The sequence below is a fragment of the Aquarana catesbeiana genome, linkage group LG07 (assembly GCF_042186555.1).
Source record: "Aquarana catesbeiana isolate 2022-GZ linkage group LG07, ASM4218655v1, whole genome shotgun sequence".
In the NCBI taxonomy this organism is placed as follows: Eukaryota; Metazoa; Chordata; class Amphibia; order Anura; family Ranidae; genus Aquarana; species Aquarana catesbeiana.
The window spans coordinates 216,717,186-216,737,044 of record NC_133330.1 but is presented as its reverse complement, the minus strand read 5'-3'; the positions used below and the strand labels follow the sequence as shown (position 1 = coordinate 216,737,044).

General features: G+C 42.6%; 1 protein-coding gene across 5 annotated transcripts in view; it reads left to right on the top strand.

Moving 5' to 3' along the window:
• The window catches only part of LOC141103434 (uncharacterized oxidoreductase ZK1290.5-like), a 254,666-nt gene that overhangs the window by 26,761 nt on the left and 208,046 nt on the right, over positions 1–19,859 (top strand). For all 5 annotated transcript variants that reach the window (XM_073593022.1, XM_073593024.1, XM_073593027.1 and 2 more), the window contains exon 3: positions 13,327–13,575. In XM_073593022.1, coding sequence (XP_073449123.1) covers positions 13,327–13,575 — 249 coding nt within the window. The remainder of the gene's footprint in view (positions 1–13,326; positions 13,576–19,859) is intronic.

The window sequence follows — 19,859 nt, the reverse complement described above, 5'->3', positions numbered from 1 at the left end:
GTGTCTGGTGCCATCTTGTCTGCCCCGCCTGGTGTCAGGTCGGGCGGGCAGAAATTAGTTTGGAGGTCCGTGGAGGAGCCCGGAAGAGGCTGCGATGTGCCCCGGGCTTTAGACGAGCGGGTGGTCCTCGATCTGACTATGTAGGTGTGGTGGATCATTCCCAAATTGTACTATTTGTGCTGCGGGCTGAGAGAGCTGGTGGATCAGGCACCCATCTAGGTCGGCTTCTGGTCACGCCCCCTGTTTTCTTTTTTTAATGCACAATAAAAAAATTGTGGAGAATAATACTTGGCTATGTGTTTTACTTCAAATGACAGTTTGGGAGTAGGCAGTTACATTTAAAAAAAATACAATGTAAAATTGACAAGGGACACCAAAATAGTTGTATCTTTGATCTTAAAAACTACGGGATAATGGTCTTGTGGTAACTTGCTCAAAAAAAAATTTAAAAAAGCATAATAATATTATTCTTGATATCACTAGAAAAAAAAAAAAAGCCTTTGAAAATTCGTTTGCAATAACTCCATCAGTATCACCAGCAAAGCAGCTTCATTATTATCCCATTAAAGAAGAAGAGAATGTGAGCTGCATTTCAAGATTTCATAATTTGCTGCGTCACGAATGTGATATCTCCATTACGAACGCTAGTTTACAAGACCGACCGCTTCTGGCTCGTCCTTGCTCCCGAACATGCGTGTTTGTACTTTGGACTTTTGTTCGACGGACTCGTGTACACATGATAGGAAAATCCGACAACAGACATTTGTCCGCAGAAATTTTTAAAACCTGCGGAAAATCTGACAACAATTGTCTGATGGAGCATACACATGGACAGATTTTCCGCCAACAGCCTGTGTCAACACACATTTCCCGTTTGAAAATCCAATTGTGTGTACGAGGCTTAATTGAACAAGCTGAAGTTAGAAACTAATTGGTCAATATGCACAGCTGCACCAGATTCAGTGTGCACCAGTTTTAGTAAATTTCCCCCAATGTGTCCCTCATACTGAAAAGATTAGAGATCCCTGCTTTATACCAATCGATTCAAAATTGATGTGTTTGCAGTCAGCGTTAGGGATAAATTACATGGGCCATTCTCATTTGAAATACCCAAGCTGCCAAAAAATGCAGTTAACTGCAGAATCCCCTGCCTATGAATTAGGGTCAAATAGATGGATGCTATGGTGCAACCTACATGACAGCATAACAGAGAATAGCTGTGATTAATTGTCCACAACTGTGGCATTATGCAGTCTTCCATAGTTAAAAAGGGACAGACACTACCATATTGTTCACTGTTGGGATTGAGGTGACTAACAGTTTTTGGCATGCAGGTAAGTTGACTAAACATTGTACAGATTAGGCTTAAATTCTCAATAAGGACCAGTTTGGCAATTAATGTTCTAATGTGTATGAAGTCTTTCTCTGTGGTATTGCTGTTCTGTGTTGCCTAAATACGGCATTGTAACTTCAGAATTCTGTCCACAGGTCTAACTATAGAATCTCTGAATCTGTGGTTGTCCATGTAATCGATGAGTGTGACAATGAGGGTTCTGTAAGGAGTCTATATTTCTAGGGTAACTGTTACTGAAGTAGAAATAGGATGTAGGGTTCAGCGGCTGGAGAAGGAGGAGGAAGGGGGCCTTTGAAGTTGGTACTCTCTTTGTGAGTACATATCACCCTTTCACACCCAGGCTGGGATATTATACTCCTTAAAATGAGTTCAATGAACCTGGAAATCGGAATTGATCTGTGTCAGAGGCCCCCACAGCTCTTAGGTTGCCCTGGGTTTCAAAGGAAGAAAGCTGCCTTTTCACCAGTTTCCAAGACAACCCCCGACAGCCAAGCATCTGAGAACAATTTGGCTGAGATGAGGACCGGACTGAAAATTGGTGGGAATGGAGAAAAAAAGAGACACCCTTTACTCTCCCTGTGGAAAGCTTTATAACCGAGTTTATGGCTTGCTGTGTTAAAAATGAGGTGTGAAAGTTTGAGGAACATGCTTCACTGAGGGATGTCAAGATACTCTCAGTTTAGGTTGGATTGTAGCATTTTTTTAGCTTTTCACAGGAAAAAAATATGTTTAATCAGCTGACGTCCCGGAGAGAGTAAAAAATGAATCAATGAAAAAAAAAGCAGTTAAAAAGGGGGAGGATGTAAAAATATGGTACTAGGCTAAAGTTTACACTTGCAGCAGAACTTGCTGCCCTTCTGAAAAGTGATCCACGTTTGACAGGCGGTGAGAAGATGATATTTCGCCTACCCACGGTCTGTTTTAAACTTCAGGAGGGTATCATTTTTGTGTACAACCATGTCTGGCTGCCACTGCATTCTATGCTTTAAGGTAAAAAAACATTCTGTACTGCAGGACCCCCCCGTCCCCCCTAATCTTACCTGAGGCCAATCCAGCTATATGCATGAGAGCAGCGGCTCTCGCCACTGTCTTTTTCCCCATTGGGCAGATTAATATCAGCAGGAGCCAGTAACTCCCGCTTTTGTCAATCAAATGCGGGGGGCGGGGCCGAGCTGTTCAGTCTATGTCAATAGATATATGGCAGCTCAGGAGCGAGCCAATATGGGAGCCCCCATAGAAAGCGGCTTTCCATGGGGGTACTCGCTGAAGGGGAGGGGCCTGGACTGCCGAAGGGGGACCCAAAAAGAGGATAATCGGTGCTGCTCTGTGAAAAACTATTGCACACAGCAGGTAAGTGTTCAATGTTTGTTGTTTTCATTTTTACAAAAAATTAAGATTTAATCACATCCCACCCATATGACATCCTTGTGTTGAAGTGGTGATATCCGAATGATGCCAGGCATCATTCAGATATCTGTGTTTTCAGCCAGGGATTCCTTCTAATGTAAAAGCCACCCTAGTGGCTATTTAGCCACTGGATTGCTTTTACAGGCAGCAGGAGGGGGCGTCCCCCCTTCTTCCGCCCCCTGGTGCCTTTCTGGGCTCGGGAGGGCGGGATTAACGATCCAGTGGTGGCGCCGGATTACCTTAAAGCTGGCCATGAATCGGATGGTCCCCGGCCATCTCTATGATCTTGGGAGGCTGGAAGCGACGTCGTGACGTGACATCCAGCACTGGCCGGTGTAAACACTGCCAGTTTTTTCCCTGGAAAGCAGAGATCAGTGTTTTTTTTTTTATTTTATCTCCTGCTTTCCAGGGTAGAGGAGATATCAGGTATCGCCATGAACATTAGAGCAAGAGAAATAATTCTAGCACAAGACCTCCTCTGTAACTCTAAACTGGTAACCTGTAAAAAGTTTTAAAGCGTAGCCTATGGAGATTTTTAAGTACCGAATTTGGCTCTATGCCACAAGTGTGCGCAATTTTAAAGCGTGACACTATCTATTTTACTCGGCGTAACACCATCTTTCACATTATACAATAAATTGGGGTAAACATTGTGTTTTGTTTTTTTTTAATCAATGAAAGTTTTTTTTTTTTCACAAAAAAATTGCGTTTGAAAAATTGCTGCGCAAATACCGTATGATATAACAAATCATTTTATTCAATAGTGTCTTTGCTAAAAAAATATATATAATGTTTGGGGGTTCTGAGTAATTTTCTAGCAGATTTTTACATGTGGGAGAGGAATGCCAGAAATGACCCGGTATGGAAGTGTTTAAAGTTACTTTAAGCGAGGTGGTCAAGGGGACGGATAAATTGCAGCTTAACCACATATTTTTACCGCCCCCCTGACCGCAAGTGTAAACGAGCCCTAACAGCAAGGCATGTACTGGCCACTGGAGTTTCCTGGTGGGCCAATGGCTCAGTGGGTCGGTTTCAGTGGCAATCAGTGGCATCGCTAGGGGGTGGCTTTTGGGTCTACAGCCGTGAATCCGGGGCCCAGAGCCCCAAGTCTCAGGGGTCCCCAACCACAGGGCTGTGGCCCACTACTGGGCCCCTGGCCTCTCTGCAATCATGCGGCGGGCAGCACAGGAGAGCTGGGCAGGTGAGAGAGCAGAGAGATGACATAATCTCTCATCTCCTGCCCTGCATCACCACTGTTCCACCCTCACTGTGCAGCCACGGGCAGCAGAGAGATTACATCATCTCTCACTGCCCGCCCTCTCTCTGGTGACCCTGATGTAAGGGGGGGGCTCTCTGGGGACCCTGATGTAAGGGGGGGTCTCTGGGGACCCTGATGTAAGGGGGGGGAGTTCTCTGGAGACCCTGGTGTAAGGGGGGGGCTCCCTGATGTAAGGGGGGCTCTCTGGGGACCCTGATGTAAGGGGGAGGCTCTTTGGGCACCCTAATGTAAGGGGGACTCTCTGGGGACCCTGATGTAAGGGGGAGGCTCTCTGGGGACCCTGATGCAAGGCTGAGACTCTCTGGGCACTCTGATGTAAGGGGGGCTCTCTGGGGACTCTGATGTAAGGGGGGGCTCTCTGGGGACCCTGATGTAAGGAGGGGCTCTCTGGGGAGCCTGATGTAAGGGAGAGGCTCTCTGGGGACCCTGATGTAAGTGGGGGGCTCGCTGGGGACCCTGATGCAAGGCAGGGGCTCTCTGGAGACTCTGATGTAAGGGGGAGGCTCTCTGGGGACTCTGATGTAAGGGGGAGGCTCTCTGGGGACCCTGATGTAAGGGGGAGGCTCTCTGGGGACCCTGATGTAAGTGGGGGCTCTCTGGGGACCCTGATGTAAAGGGGGGCTCTCTGGGGACCCTGATGTAAAGGGGGGCTCTCTGGGGACCCTGATGTAAGGGGGGGCTCTCTGGGGACCCGGATGTAAAGGGGGGCTCTCTGGGGACCCGGATGTAAAAGGGGGGCTCTCTGCGGACCCTGATATAAGGGGGATGCTCTTCGGGGGCCCTGATGGAAGGGGGCTCTCTAGGGACTCTGATGTAAGGGGGAGGTGTTTTTTTTGCGCAAATGTGTATAGTTTATATACTGTTTTTGTGCGTGTTTGCAAAATTAAAGTTGGCTGGTCTAGATGAAGTCTAGGGCCAAATTTTTGTCCCAGTCCAGCCCTGGGGTAGGGGTACATTCTGACTGGGTGATAGGGGCTACAGCACGGTGCGTTACAAGTAAAGGGCAATTTGCATACTATATGTTAAAGTATAGCCAAAGCCAAAACGTGCTCACAGGTTTATTGGAACAAATAGCATAAAATACGGCTGTATTCTGGCACCCAAGGAGCCTCAGGTGTTGCATACAGGCCCTGTAAATGAATTCCAGGATGCGGCTGCAGGCAGCTCCGAGTATAAACATGCTTATGTTTCTATGGGCGTACGTCTGTGCATGTTTACACTCGGAGCTACATATACCTGCGCGCAGCCACATCCTGTAATTCACCTGTACAGGTTGCTGTACACAACACCAGTGGCTCCCCGGTGCTGATATACGGCCATATTTTACATTATATGTTCCAATATGTCCATGTGAAGGAGCCCTTAGGCTAGCCATAAGTTTTGCATTTTTCTTTCTTTCAACCATGGGTTGATTGCTTCATTCTCCCATCCACATTTGGGGAATCTCTTTCGCTCGCTATTACTGTGATCACTGCTGGTCGTATAGCAGCTGGCAATGTTTGTACAAAAAAAACCTGACAAGCTCGATAGATAGACTTCAGTTCAATCAGCCTGCCCATAGATGGATCGAAATCTGGCGGATTCAGAAGGATTTTCGATCTGTCTATGGCCGGCTTTAGAGGACTCTAAGCTGAGAAAGCGAAGAAATTTGTAGTGTGATGCGGCATGCCTGAATGCTGAATATTTTCTGTTACTCTTCCGATGTGAAGATAAATGATGGAATGGGGTTTGGATGCTGATGAATGCCAATTTACAGAGGACAGCAAGGCAATTACAATCAGTGATGCGAGAAATGTGACCATATACTCTGTCAGTCCAAGTAATGTGATCTCATAAAATGAAAGCCGCATGTTGCTCTCTTGTATGTTTATTGCTATATACATCAGTCTTGGCAAAAGATACTATTAAAGGGCTATAGTTATAGAAGGCTATAAATAAAAAGGAGTGTAGGTGCACAATTTTTGTTACCTATAGCAGCCTGTGAAATGCTTTTTTTTATGCTCTATATTGATAGCCAAATTCTTCTATAGATTGTTTTAAACCAAACTTTACAGTTGCAGATTGACATCATAAATCCTATAAAGTTGTACGAAATCTTCATTTTCAATAATAATAAAAAACAACTACACCAGCTTAAGGGGTTGATTTACTAAAGGCAAATCGACTGTGCACTTTGCAAGTGCTGTTGCTTCAGAGGTTAATAAATGAGGGGAAGCTTCATTTTGCAAAGAATACCCAATCACATGCAAGAGAAAGGAAAAAAAATGCATTTTTGATTGCACATGTTTGGATGATGAAAGTCGTCAGAGCTCATTTACTAAACCCTGGAGCAACTGCACTTGTAAAGTGCACAGTGTATTTGCTTTTGGTAAATCGACCCCTAATGCCCTGTTCACACTTGAGCATTTTAAAATCGTGGGCAGAATCGTGTGATTTTGAGCTTGCGGTGCCATTATTTCTTAATAGCACCCCAAAGCAGTGCAACTTTGCCACAATTGTTGTGCGGCAAAATGCATAAATATCTCTGCAAGACCGTCAATGCCCAATGCGCCTGGCTCAGTGATAAAATTTGGTATATGTGCTTCTTTGGCGCATTTTGGGAGCAGAGGGATGCTCATTCAAAATGAATGATGCCTCTCCAAAAACGTGCATAAATTGCAAAAAAATGCTACGTGGCAGCATTGCTCAGTTGTGAACAGGGTCTAAATGTTTTCTTTGGGAAATGGCAAAAAACGAAATTCAAATGATGTGCTGTGCACCACTTCCCACAATTTTCGGTCGGGGAGCGTGTACTCACAGCTCCAAAGAATGTGCCCTGACTTCCCTCCTTGGAACTACTTGTCCAAAAATGTCAAGTGCCACATCTAGTTCTCTCTGGCTCCTTGTTCATGTTGGTGCAGGCAGCGTGCTAAGGTACGTGTCGACTCTTTCCTGGGAGTACGCAAGCATGCACACAAGCATGACTCCATAGGAACCCACAAGAGAAGGGAGACACACAGGGGCAGACTGGGCTGGGGGGGGGGGTCAGGTGCCGCCCAGGCTGCTCTGCTGCCTCGTAAAAATGCCATATGGCTTCCATCACAGACATACCTATAGCTTCCTGGTAAAGAGAAGTAAAAAAGTCCCCAACAGTGTCCTACCAAGTGTGGGATGAGGACAAGGACAGAGTGAAGGTTGCCCCCTCCTCCCCGGCATGGATGGTGTGTACATTGTCTCCAAGCAAAGGCCGGCTCCATGCCCCACCAGAGGCTTTCCTCCCACTGCCAGCCCCATCCAAACCATCCCAGCTCCCCATTGCAGCTCTTGGCTGTTCCCTGCCAGCCAGTTCTGTAATCCAGAGTCGGTGCAGGAGGTACTGTCCTGCCCAACCCGCCCGGTGAGCAGAGAGAACCTGGAGTGGAGCTTTAGCCTGGAATGGGGTTGGGAGGAGGCAGGGAAGATGGAAAGCGGGATGGGTGCCGAGTTGCTGCACCATGGGCCTCTGGATTGTACTTGCCCCCTGGGCCAAAAGTTGCCAGCCCCTGAAGACAACTAAGAAAAGGAAGCCTGAAGGCGCCCTGCTGAATTAAAAAAAAGCAAAGCTTCTAAAAAAAAAAAAAAAAAAGGCAAACAAGGGAAGTACCCAGGTCAGCTGCTTGAAGTGCTAATAAAATGTCAAGGTTTAAAAATATTTTAAGTATTGAGAAATGGAAAGCTACATCTGTGTACCTGACCATGTCTTACAAAATACTGTTGCAGGTATTACTTCATGAAAAAACAACCAAATTTGTCCAGCGCTCAGTGGTCCTCGACAGAGGGATGGCCAAACCAGTGACACCTGCATGCTCGGTCCTATGCCCGGTGAATGCAGCTCTCCTCGGATAGGGATATCCAGTGTGAAACTACAAAAACAAAAAAGGGAAGGCGCAAGTTTCTCACAACTTCCGGTCGGGGAGCATGTACTTACAGCTCCAAAGAAAGTGGTGAAAAGAAAGCAAATAAAATGCATACTCACAAAAGTGCCAATGTGTACAGAATGTAAATGGAAGGATAACATGAGGTAGAAAGTGCAAGTGCTTTCTAAAAGCTCACATGGAGCACTCTGACGAGTTTCGGGGGCACACCCCCTTCTTCAGAGCTGTTACTTCATATTAAAAGAGAATGAAAATTAAGGATGCAGTCTGATCACTGCTTAACACCTTTGCATTGAATAGGTCTGGTAGTCTATAGTTTCTTACTGTTACAAGCAATAATAACATCCTGCTCATTCATATAATACCTTTTCTCCTACTACTGCTGTTCCATGTTTCTCCCTTTTTTTTTTTTTTTGTCTTGCGGCTTTTTTTTTTTTTAACACAGGATTCAGAATACATCCCCAGAATAGATACTATTTGCAAAACATTTAATTCTGCTTGATAATTTAAAGTGATTCTACAGGGTAAACATTTTTTTATTTTATTGCACAGAGTAGGTAAGTATAACATGTTTGTTATTTTAAAACAAAAAAGATGTAAACTTTACAATCACTTTAATGTATATAAGACTATATGGTACAATGGTGACTGAGTATATGATTTTGTCATGTCTATATTCACACCAGATGTGGTGGGGCTGCGTTGAGTGGCTATTTCAGCGCAGTCCCAGCTCATGGCAATGCAAAATGCCTCATCTCTGGTGTGCCCTGTTCACACCATTTTGTTGTGGAGATATGTGGGTAGTGTGCGCTGAAAAAAAGCATTGCATTCAGAACTTTTTTCCAGCGCAGACAGTTTTATAAACAAAAGTTAACAGTGCGATGCACCGAGGTGGACGCATCTACACTGCGATGATCCCGCTCGATCGCACTACACACCAGCCTCTATGTTGTAATGCAGCAGCTGGGGTGAATTAGTGGTGTTTGATGGAGTGGCGAAAAGATAATAAAGGAATCATCCGGCCAGAAAAGATTGTTTTCAGTTAAAATTTCTTCATCTATTTGTTAGAATTTGAATTATTTTTGGAACCTCCAGACATCTTTAATGTTTTGGTGTGGTGTATTAGAAGCAGGTTACCATGCTGTCATCCCAGGGGTAGAATCTTGGCACTATCCCTCACTGCTATATTCTGACAACTTAGCATTGAGAGGGTTTTCTGCCCTGATTGTTCTGCCAGAATCATTAGCAAACAAGAAGGGTCTGTGCCCATTGGCAGAGCCGCTGAATGCTGTTCATTCATCCAACTCCGGGTATTATATGTTTGGTCTCTGAGAAGCAGCAGCTATTCTGTCCTATCAATCCGAGTCCCAGTCTTCATACTGAGAACCTGTCTCTGAGAATCTAAGTTGGAGAGTTACATAATTCCCATTTGAACGACTGAAATCTTCTCAGAACAAAAACAACAGGCACGGTTATTTAGTGTGTTTGATATGGTAATGGTTAGGAGACCCATCCTGGTTTTCTTTGTTTTGTGTACCAGGCTGGAAGAGTTGCATTAGTGTGCAGCAACTCGCATCAACCAGTAACTTTACCAACTATTATTATTTGATTTGCTGGTGTTCTTTACACGCATTTTGCGTATACAATAGATAATACCAAACCTACAGATTAACCCCAACTAAAAGTGTAATTTTCTCCTTGACTGTGTCCCATTGGGGGACTTGCCTTTACTTTCTGTCCTTTAGACACAAAAGGAAATGAGAGGTCATCTCTCTAAGTGCCAGTTCACAGTAGAACGCGGTGCAAGAAACCAACCACCGCATTCAAAACGTACTGCCCTTGTGATCTGCAGTCTGTCAACTTAGTGATACTAAAGGTTCATTTTTTTTTTTTTTTTTTAAATAACAAACATGTCATACTTACCCTCCACTGTGCAGCTTGTTTTGCACAGTGGAGGGTAACCCCCTGGGGAAGCGCTCACTGACAGGTGTTTTTTCACCTTAATGCATAGGATGCATTAAGGTGAAAAAACGCGAACCTTTACAACCCCTTTAATGACACCCTAAATGCAGGACACAAATCTATGCAATCTTGTTGCTGTGCGTTTAATAAAGTAGTGCATGCACTACGTTTGGTGCGGTCCGGTGCGGTTTCAGCTCATTCAGATGAATGGGCTGAAATCGCAACGCACCTGGATTGTATGTGAATCGCACAGGAAAGTGCTGTGCGTTCCTGTGTGATTCATATATGATCATGTGCGATTTATGGGGTGAACCGGTCCAAAAGGTAACGGAATTCATCTGTCATGGGTGCGTTTCCAATTGGAGGATTTTCAGTTTTCTTTTAGCTCTGGTGACAGCTCTAACAGGGTTTCTCATCACTTTCTGTCTCAGTGACAATGGTCACCAGGACAAATAGAGCGGTGAATCTCACCAGTAGGCACACAGCCAGCAACAAAAACCTGACAGATTCCTTTTTCTACTGTATCCAAAAAAAAAAAATTTACCGTTACATTTCAATTGTTAGGTGAAGGTACCATTGCCTGGAAATCACAGTTGAGTTCTGTCCATGATGCCTCCACTGTGCCTCAGGGGCCCCGTATTCTTTTCTAGCAGTTCTTGAGTTTTCCTTTGAGACAACGGGGTTTATTTACTATAGACTTTTCTCTTTGCAGGAGAATTTTCCCTTAGCTTAGTGAATAAGGTAAAGCTCTGCTGACTTCTATCATCTAATCATGTGTAAACAAAAATACAGTTTTATTTTTCCATAATGGTATTTGGGTATTCTTTGCATAAGCAAAACAAGTTAAAAAAAAGACTGAGGCGCAGTAAAAAAAAAAAACACCATTCTACATCAAAACCATGGGGTGCAAAAGTGTTCAACTTCTTGATCCACATTGGGGTTGATTTACTAAAACTGGAGAGTGGAAAATCTGGTGTAGCTGTGCTTGGTAGCCAATCAGCTTCTAACTTCAGCTTGCTCAATTTAGCTTTGACAAAAAAAAATAAAAAATAACTGGAAGCTGATTGGTTTCTATGCAAAGCTGCACCAGAGTTTGCACTCTCCAGTTTTAGTGAATCAACCCCATAGTTTCCATTTTCAATAACAACTTCGAATAATCACTTTCATATCTGAAAGGGGAAGCACAGCTTAACATTTGAAAGCAAAGTTGGTAAGTGGAATTCCAGTCAAATTCTAACTAAGCCTAAACCTACTCCCACTCCTATTCTAAGACTATTCTATCTACCCTGTAAAAGAAAAGGTGCTTTATACTTTAAAGAGGTTGTAAAGGTTCGTGTTTTTTCACCTTAATGCATCCTATGCATTAAGGTGAAAAAACACCTGGCAATGACGGCCCCCCAGCCCACCCCATTTACTTACCTGAGCCCGTTCACCTGCTGTGCGCGTCCCCCGGCGTCCTCTTCTCCACGGAGTCTGGCAGTTGATTGGATAGATAGGATAGATTGATAGCAGCGCAGCCATTGGCTCGTGCTGCTGTTAATCACATCCAATGATGCGGCCGCCGGGGGGCGGAACCGAGTCATACGCTCTGGACTATGGACACAGCGTGTATGACAGGGAGCGCGCCCGCAAGCTAACCCCCTCAGGATAGAGCTTCCCAGAGGGGGGTTAGCTATTGCGCGGAGGAGCCGAGACAGCCGCCGAGGGACCCCAGAACAGGAGGATCAGGGCCACTCTGTGCAAAACGAACTGCACAGTGGAGGTAAGTATACAAAGCGCTACATAAACTGTTGGCACTATACAAATCCTGTATAATAATAACATGTTTGTTATTTAAAAAAAAAAAAAACGAACCCATACAACCCCTTTAACTATGCTGAAGCCGCTCTGGTCCAGTCACATGATCAGACCCCAGTGCTGGCTTATAGGAGAGACAGCGACAATGGCTGCAGAGCCTGGGCGACACTTACTATGGGGCATGCGTTGTCGGCTGTCCCTCTTCTACACTTAAGCAGGCACTGGGACCCAATCATGTGACCGGACCAGTGAAGCTTCAGAATAGGCAAGTATAGCCATGTTTTCTTTTACAGGGTGGTTAGAATAGTATTAGAATGGGGATGGGAGTAAGTTTAGGCTTAGTTGGAATTTGACTGGAATTCCACTTTAGAAGAGAAGTATGCTCAAAGCTTTTTTGCCATACTTCTCTTCTGGGTCATGAAGATGCACTTACTTTTGCTCTCCTGTCATTCAGAATCAGCCGACAGTGGGCTAAAGCCTGCTGTCAGCTGATGTCTCAGAGCTGCTCCAGGCTCTGTAAGGACCCTAACCATATTGACTGACAGGGAAGACAGAGCACTGAGCGATCAGCGGTCATGTGATTCCTCAGTTCTCAGGCTTAGAGCTGGTGGGGAACAGCTGTAGCCTCAGACTAATGCTGCAGCATGGAGGAGAATATGATTGTAATATATATTTTTTTTATATACCCCAAAGATCTCTTTTGAAAGCATATATAGTGAAAATATAAAATCATTTAATTACGTCCACATTGTATTTCAGTTATTTCTAGCCTATTCCTAATTATCTGAAAGATCTTGACATTTGTAAACCTAATTTATGAAGATCCCTACACATTTTCTTCCTTGAATTCTGTGGCAAGTAAGCACTATGCCGTGTGAGTAGGCACTGCTGTGTTACACATTTCACAGAGCCTGCCTTCTGAACTACAGAGGTGCTGAGAGGAGGAGTTTCAGGAGGCGGAGTCAGTACAGGAATCACTGCTGGCAGGCAGAGAGGTACCATGGGATATGTAGTCATTGGAAATTGAAAGTAAACAGAAGGGGGGAAGCTGCAAAGCATGCAGGGAATCCAGAGAGTTGTGGAAATAGATGGCCTGCAGACAGTCAACACTCACAACATGAAAGGAGATTTTTCAAAAAAGCTTATATTGGATTGTCTAATATAACAATTGTTTGTATTGGTATTACAATGTTGATGTTATAAAATTAATGTTTATGCTGTGACCGTAGATCTTCATTACTGCACTGGGCACAACCCAACACAAACAGGGAAATGTGCCCTTCTTTTTAGTACAAAACATTTTTTTTGGCCAGAACCCCCAGTTTTAGGACCTACAGTACATCTGCCTTCATTTTGTTCTGGAGAGAGGGGGCTAAATGTATTTCATTCAAATTTAGGAACACAATGAAGATTATGCCTACTTATCTACCATTGATTCTGAAAAATCCTACTACTATGCAGAGACAAATCATTTTTTTTTCAAGTAATAAGTGGAACCCTATTCAGTTGTGATCTTGTTTACCTTTCTCTATCATCATCTAACTTGTATATATTTAGTGCAGTTAAATCTAAACAGTGGGGGCTATATTTATACATTTATTAACTGTTACATTAAACATGATTCTCTTCCATAGGACTGTCACATCAAGGAGGATATTCCCACAGTGCACTGCTCTATGCGCTGAAAAATTGTGGAATCCGACACATCGACACCGCTAAGAGATACGGCAATGAAGAACAAGTTGGCAAAGCAATAACTGAAAGTGGAGTGAAGAGAGAAGACTTGTGGGTCACCACAAAGTTATGGCCAGGGGATTATGGGTATGACAATGCCATACAAGCATGCATGGATTCATGTAAAAGGCTTGGATTGGATTACCTTGGTAAGCATGAAAACATCTTTGTTGTCTGTTCAAATTCTGGTTATGATGATGTTAACCCCTTCACGCCTAGGGGTAAAACAAATATTAATGCCCAAGCACAATTTAGCAACTTTGACATGTGTTAGTAAAACTGTACATATCATCACAACTACATTGTACATCCAAGTGGATTATACCTTGTTTTTTCAGAACAGATTGGGCTTTCATTTGGTGGTAAATGGTAATGGATATCTCCTGTTTTTTTTCTATTATCAAAGGAAAACTGGCCCCAAAAAAACATTTTTTTACTTTTTTTAAATTGAGCTTTATATTTCTTGTTACTACCATAACCTACCACCAAACCAAACCAAAATAAATTCTCTTGCTCCTGACGATCATAGAAATACCACATATGTGTATGTTATTTGTTTTTGTACCCGTAGTACAGCCCAGAAACAATAATGCACAATTTTGCTTTTTTTGTCCTACCTAAAACACACTGACACTAATAAAAAAAAAAAAAAAAAAGTAAATCCTGCCTAAAATATACTGGCCCTGGTATTGAACTTTGACCCTTGCTTGACCCAAACAATAACACTGGCACTGACCTTTTTATTTTGTTATTTTTTATTATTATTTTTATTTATTTATTTACACACACTTTTTTTTCTCTCTGCAAGGAGAGGGAAAAATACAATGGGGTTGATTTACTAAAGGAAAATATACTGTGCACTGCAAGTGCACATTCTCCAGAGCTTAGTAAGGCTTCATGTACACGGGACGTTTTAAAACTTCTCCTGAACTTGACAACTAATAACCAACGGTAAAAAACGTCTGTTGTGCCGCGTTTGCGTTTAGAAGCGTTTTTTGCATTGAAAATGGTCAGAAATGTATCTCCATTATAACGCCTATTAAAAAAAACGTGGCTAAACCTCGTTTACAAGCTGTTACAGGCATTTGGCATTTCAAATGCCTCTGAACGTCCGTCCTGAATGCATTTTTTTTGCTTTCCTCAACTGCCTAGAACTGAGTATAAACGCCCCTGTGTACATGTACAGATAAGATAACATGGAGGAGAGTTCAGGGGCAGCTGAAAAAAATGCCCAACTGTTCCTAAACGTTCGTTTACCAGCAGCAGTGTACATGAGGCCTAAATGGGGTAAAGTTTCAGTTTGCAAAGAATACGCAATCACTTGCAAGGAAAATAAAAAACAGCATTTTTGCTTGCACATGATTGAATGATAGAAATCAGCAGAGCTTTCCCTCAATTCAGAGCTTCCCCTCAGTTCTAAAATAAATAGACTGGCAGTGCAAAGTATATTTGCCTTTAGTAAACCCACCTCAGTGTATCTTTCCTCTCCATTCACAGAGAGAGAAACACGGGGGGGGGCGGGCTTCACAGTGATTGATCACTGTGGTAGCCCATCAGAGGCTACCACATCGGTCACGTGACTCAGAATTGGGAGTTCCGGGTCCTGAACGTTGGTACGGGGCCTGGGGCTTTCGGTGAGACCCCAGATTAATCTATATCAATTAATCAAAAAAATAATAATTATTATAAAAAAGGATTTATTAATTATGAGCTTAACCATAATCATTAGTGCTGTTATACTTAGAATATTGCCAATTCTGCTATAACATTTGTACTATAAAATAGCCAACACCATTCGCAGCTTTATGTATACATATCAGCCTATATTCCTGACTTTGCCGTAGGTATAAACTGTCTGACTAACTGTGTTTCCCACCAGTATCCAACCAGCTTTCCTTTTCATGTTTTAAAATACTTGAGAAGCATGCACTAAAGGGACTAAATGGTGGCTAAAAGGAAGTTGCAGGCAGTTTTACTATCACTATACCTCATGTAAGAGACTCATTGGGGTTAATTTAAAAGCAAATATGCTGTTCTCTTTTCAAGGAAATTTTCCTTAAGGCTGCATTCACACCTGAGCGTTTTCAGCTCATAAAACGCTCGTAAAACCTACGAAAAAACGAATGAAAATTGACCAACAAGCAAGATCCCATTGATTTCAATGGCTCCTGTTCACATCTGAGCGTTTTGTCACCTAAAGCAAAACGTCTGAAAAACACCCTGAGCTCAAAAAAGAACATGAGCTTCTTTGGGGCAGATTACAGGCGTTTTTCTGCCTTTTACATTGGTGACCTGAACAAAATCGCGGTAAAAATGCTGTAAAAACTTGCGACTTTGAAACGCTCAGGTGTGAATGCAGCCTAAAGGGTAAGTACACCTTAACAGAAAAATCCTCTCACTCAGTCCCGCTGTACCTGAAGCCGGTGATCTCCCACACTGACACATCGTAAAGCCGTTATACTGGTACGGGGATCAGAAATCTCCCGGGGCTTAATCTCCTAAACATTCCTCATAAAGGTTTGGATAGGAGGCATTCTGATTGGCCAGCGCCGTCACATGGGCACTGACCAATCAGAACCCGCGTAGCCCGCCCTGTCAGTGCTGGAGAAGAGGAGAGAAAGCCACAGGGATTTCAAATCCCCAGACTGGTAAAGCGGCGACCTGATGTGTCAGTGCGGAAGATTGCCGGCCTAAGGTACTGTGGGACCAGGTGCGATGGGGAGGGGGTCCAGTGTAAGTTCAGCTTACAGATTTTATGTAAAGGTGAACTTACACTTTAAGTTCAGTGAATGAGGTGAAGCTCTGCTGACTTCCATCTATCATCCATTCCATCATTTTTATTTACCTTGCATGATTTTTTAGCAAAATTAATTTTCACCACTTTCACAAAGTAAGGCCTGTTTCACACGGGCTTCAGCTTTTATAAGAGCAATGTGAACAGCAAACTTTGACAAAGCATTTGCAGAGCCTTTGGCAAGCTTTGTTGAAGCTGTTAACCCCTGGTCCTTGGTGCAGAGGGGCCACATATTTGCGCAAATTGCTGTCCATACAGCTGTGCCAAGAGCACATGTAGTGCATGCTCCCGACACCGTTACCAGCGCCTAACCGAAAGGTTTCAGATCACCTGACCAACGTGACAGCCAATTACAGTGGTCATGTGCCCTTAAGCCCCACCCCACTTCTCTGTGTCATAAACCTCTTAAAGGGCAGGGAGGTGGCGGCGTGAAGAGGTTAAAGTACCATTCAGCTCAAAATTTGTAAATGTTGAACACAGATCCTAATGGGAGTGTTGTTTTCCACTTTAAATAAGCTGCTAATACGCTTTAGAACTTCTTGAAGCTTGTTGAAAGCCTGCTGAAGCCTGGCTGCAACTTGTGTACACTCCGCTAGTGTGAACGAGCCGTAAGTCAAGTCAGTATTGCCATGTGAATAATGCCTAGTACACACGATTGTTGGCCAACAAAAAACGTGGAATTTTGTCGGAAGGGTGTTGGCTCAAACTTGTCTTGCATACACACGGTCACACAAATGTTGCTCAACAGTTACGAACGTAGTAGACGTACTAGACGTACTACGTGGTTTTTCAGCTCTTTAGCACCACCCTTTGGGCTCCTTCTGCTAATTTCATGTTAGTAGAAGTTTGGTGAGTGTTGATTCGCGCCTTTCTTTTTGCGTTTTTCATTTAGTGCTTTTCAGTTTGCGCTATTCATTTCGTGCTTTTCAGTTCATTTCTGAACGGCCGTTCATCAACCAGACATGTTGCGGAATCGGAGCAGATAACATGTTATTTATTTTTGGCCTTGGAGTTATTGCTTTGACATTATTTTTTGGTTGAATAATGATTTGATTTGGTATATTTTCTATATTTTTGGATGCATAGAATGCACTTTTTGGTTAAGTTCTATTGGCAGATAGCATGTCTAATTTTATTTGTTTTCTTTTTTTAATGCACAATAAAAAAGTTATGTAGAATAATACTTGGCTATGTGTTTTACTTCAAATGACAGTTTTGGAGTAGGCAGTTACATTTAAAAAAAATACAATGTAAAATTAACAAGGGACACCAACATAGTTGTATCTTTGATCTTAAAAACAACGGGATAATGGTGTTGTGGTAACTTGCCCAAATAAAAATAAAAGAAGCATAATAATATTATTCTTGATATCACTAAAAAAAAAAAAGCCTTTGAAAATTAGTTTGCGATAACTCCATCAGTATCACCAGCAAAGCAGCTTCATTATTATCCCATTAACCTCCCTGGCGATATTTTTGATGCTGAAAGCGGTACAATTATTTTGCATGGAAATTTGGCGTTTTATATTGTAGGCCTGTAATTCTTAGGAATAACACACTTAAATCTGTCCAAACAAGAGTCTAGTAGACATCTCGGGTACGAGAAAGTTTGAAACACGAAATCATGAATTATATTATAATAAATAACTATAAATAATTATACCAAATAATAATATAATAATAAAAATTATTCAATAATGTAATCAAATCAAAAACACTGAAATTTGCTCAGTTGCAGAATTGTCTCTGTCATTACTTTTCAGTGTTTGATGACGGATCTCCCCACAAATCACTATCGCTCAATTCTGCGAGTGATTCTAATTTATCATCACTGTTTTCTAGCTGGTCTAAAACCACTTTTGATGTAAAGGGACGGTCAATCTCCAGTTTCCAGGCAGAAAGAACAGTTTTTATAATATAAAACTGCATGCAGGGCACTGGAGAAACCACTAGGGACAAAAGGGAGGTGAAATAATTTCATACAGTAATGTAGTCTGTAAGATTACAGTGTACTGTATGTATTGTGTGTGTTTCACTTTTTGAATTTGGCGCCGTTCTCCATCCCCTTGCGTCGCAATGCTCGCAGGAAACGGATATTGACTCTGTGATGAATCGAGCGGAGGACGAGCCGCTCACACTGCGGGGAGACATCGCAGGATCCAGGGGACAAGGTAAGTAAGCTCTTCCTGGATCCTGCGATGCGATCCCGAGTCTGGCTCGGGGTTACCGCTTTTGGTTCTGAAATTCCACTCCGAGCCAGACTCGGGAATACCGCCAGGGAGGTTAAAGAAGAAGAGAATTGTGCACTACATTTGGAGATTTCATAATTTGCCACGTCACAAATATTAATTCTCCATTACAAATGCTAGTCTACAAGACCGACCGCTTCTGCTTCCGAGAATGCGTGTTTGTACTTTGGACTTTTGTCCGACGGACTTGTGTACACACGATCGGAAAATCCGACAATACACATTTGTTGGTGGAAAATTTGAAAACATGCTAGCCAACAATTGTCTGCGGAAAATCCGACAACAATTGTCCAATGGAGCATACACACGGTCGGATTTTTCGCCAGTAGCCTGACATCCAACATTTCCCATCGGAAAGTCCAATCGTGTGTACGGGGCTTTAGAGTACACACATACTGGCTAATTGTCTTAGCAGATAGAAGTGTTTTAGACATAATCTGCCTATAGTTATCTACTGATAAAAAAAATAATCTGTTAACAAATGTCTGAAATGACAGATGAGTGTCTTATAATTATATACAAATTCTTGCTTTCTTCTATAGGAAAGATCAGAGTTTTGTTTTGTGCTCCCTCACATTAGCCACATTAGCCTACAGCTCTAAATTGTGTAGTATATGAACATGTTTGCATGTTTGCTTCATTTTTCTAGAAAACTGAGTCTCCTTTTTGTATTAAATCTGCTAATAATACTTGCAGTACTGTAATACTACTCCTTTTCTCTGTCTCAGTCATGTCTGTTTACAATTGTTCACACATGTGGCTCGCACACATTTAAAAATTGTCAGGTGCCCGTAATAATCCATAGATTGTGCTGGTTCCAGATTGAAATGGCAGTGATATCACCAAGTTAAACTGAAGATATTTATTAAAACCATGACTATAACCCTGGGATCAAAACTTAGTCTGATGGAAAACATTGGCTTTATGTAGTGAAATATAACTGAAAGACCAGAGATGTGTGTGAGGCTGTCAGGTTCTGTTACCCAACAAAGGTACCGATGGCAAACTCTTGCAAAATACTTCTGATGTTCGTGTTCCTAGTCAATAGAAGTGAAATTATTCACAGAGCACCTTATTCAACACTGGTAGGTTGGAAATAAAAGATTAGGGATAGGCTTGAAGATATGCGTAAGTAATAATATGTATTTATACATTTTTTTTATAGAAATACATACCAGTAATAATGGGGGAATGATGAAGCACACATGTTTTGTATATCTAGAGATCAGGAAATCTAATGAAATGAAAATGTGTAATATGTACAATCAGTCTTCTTTTGCATTAATTTTAAACTTATGTTCACATGAGTAGATCTCGGTAAGCAGTTCTTACATTCTTTCCACTGGAACCATTTTGTTTCAGTACAAAATAATCTCTCTTTTTATGTGAC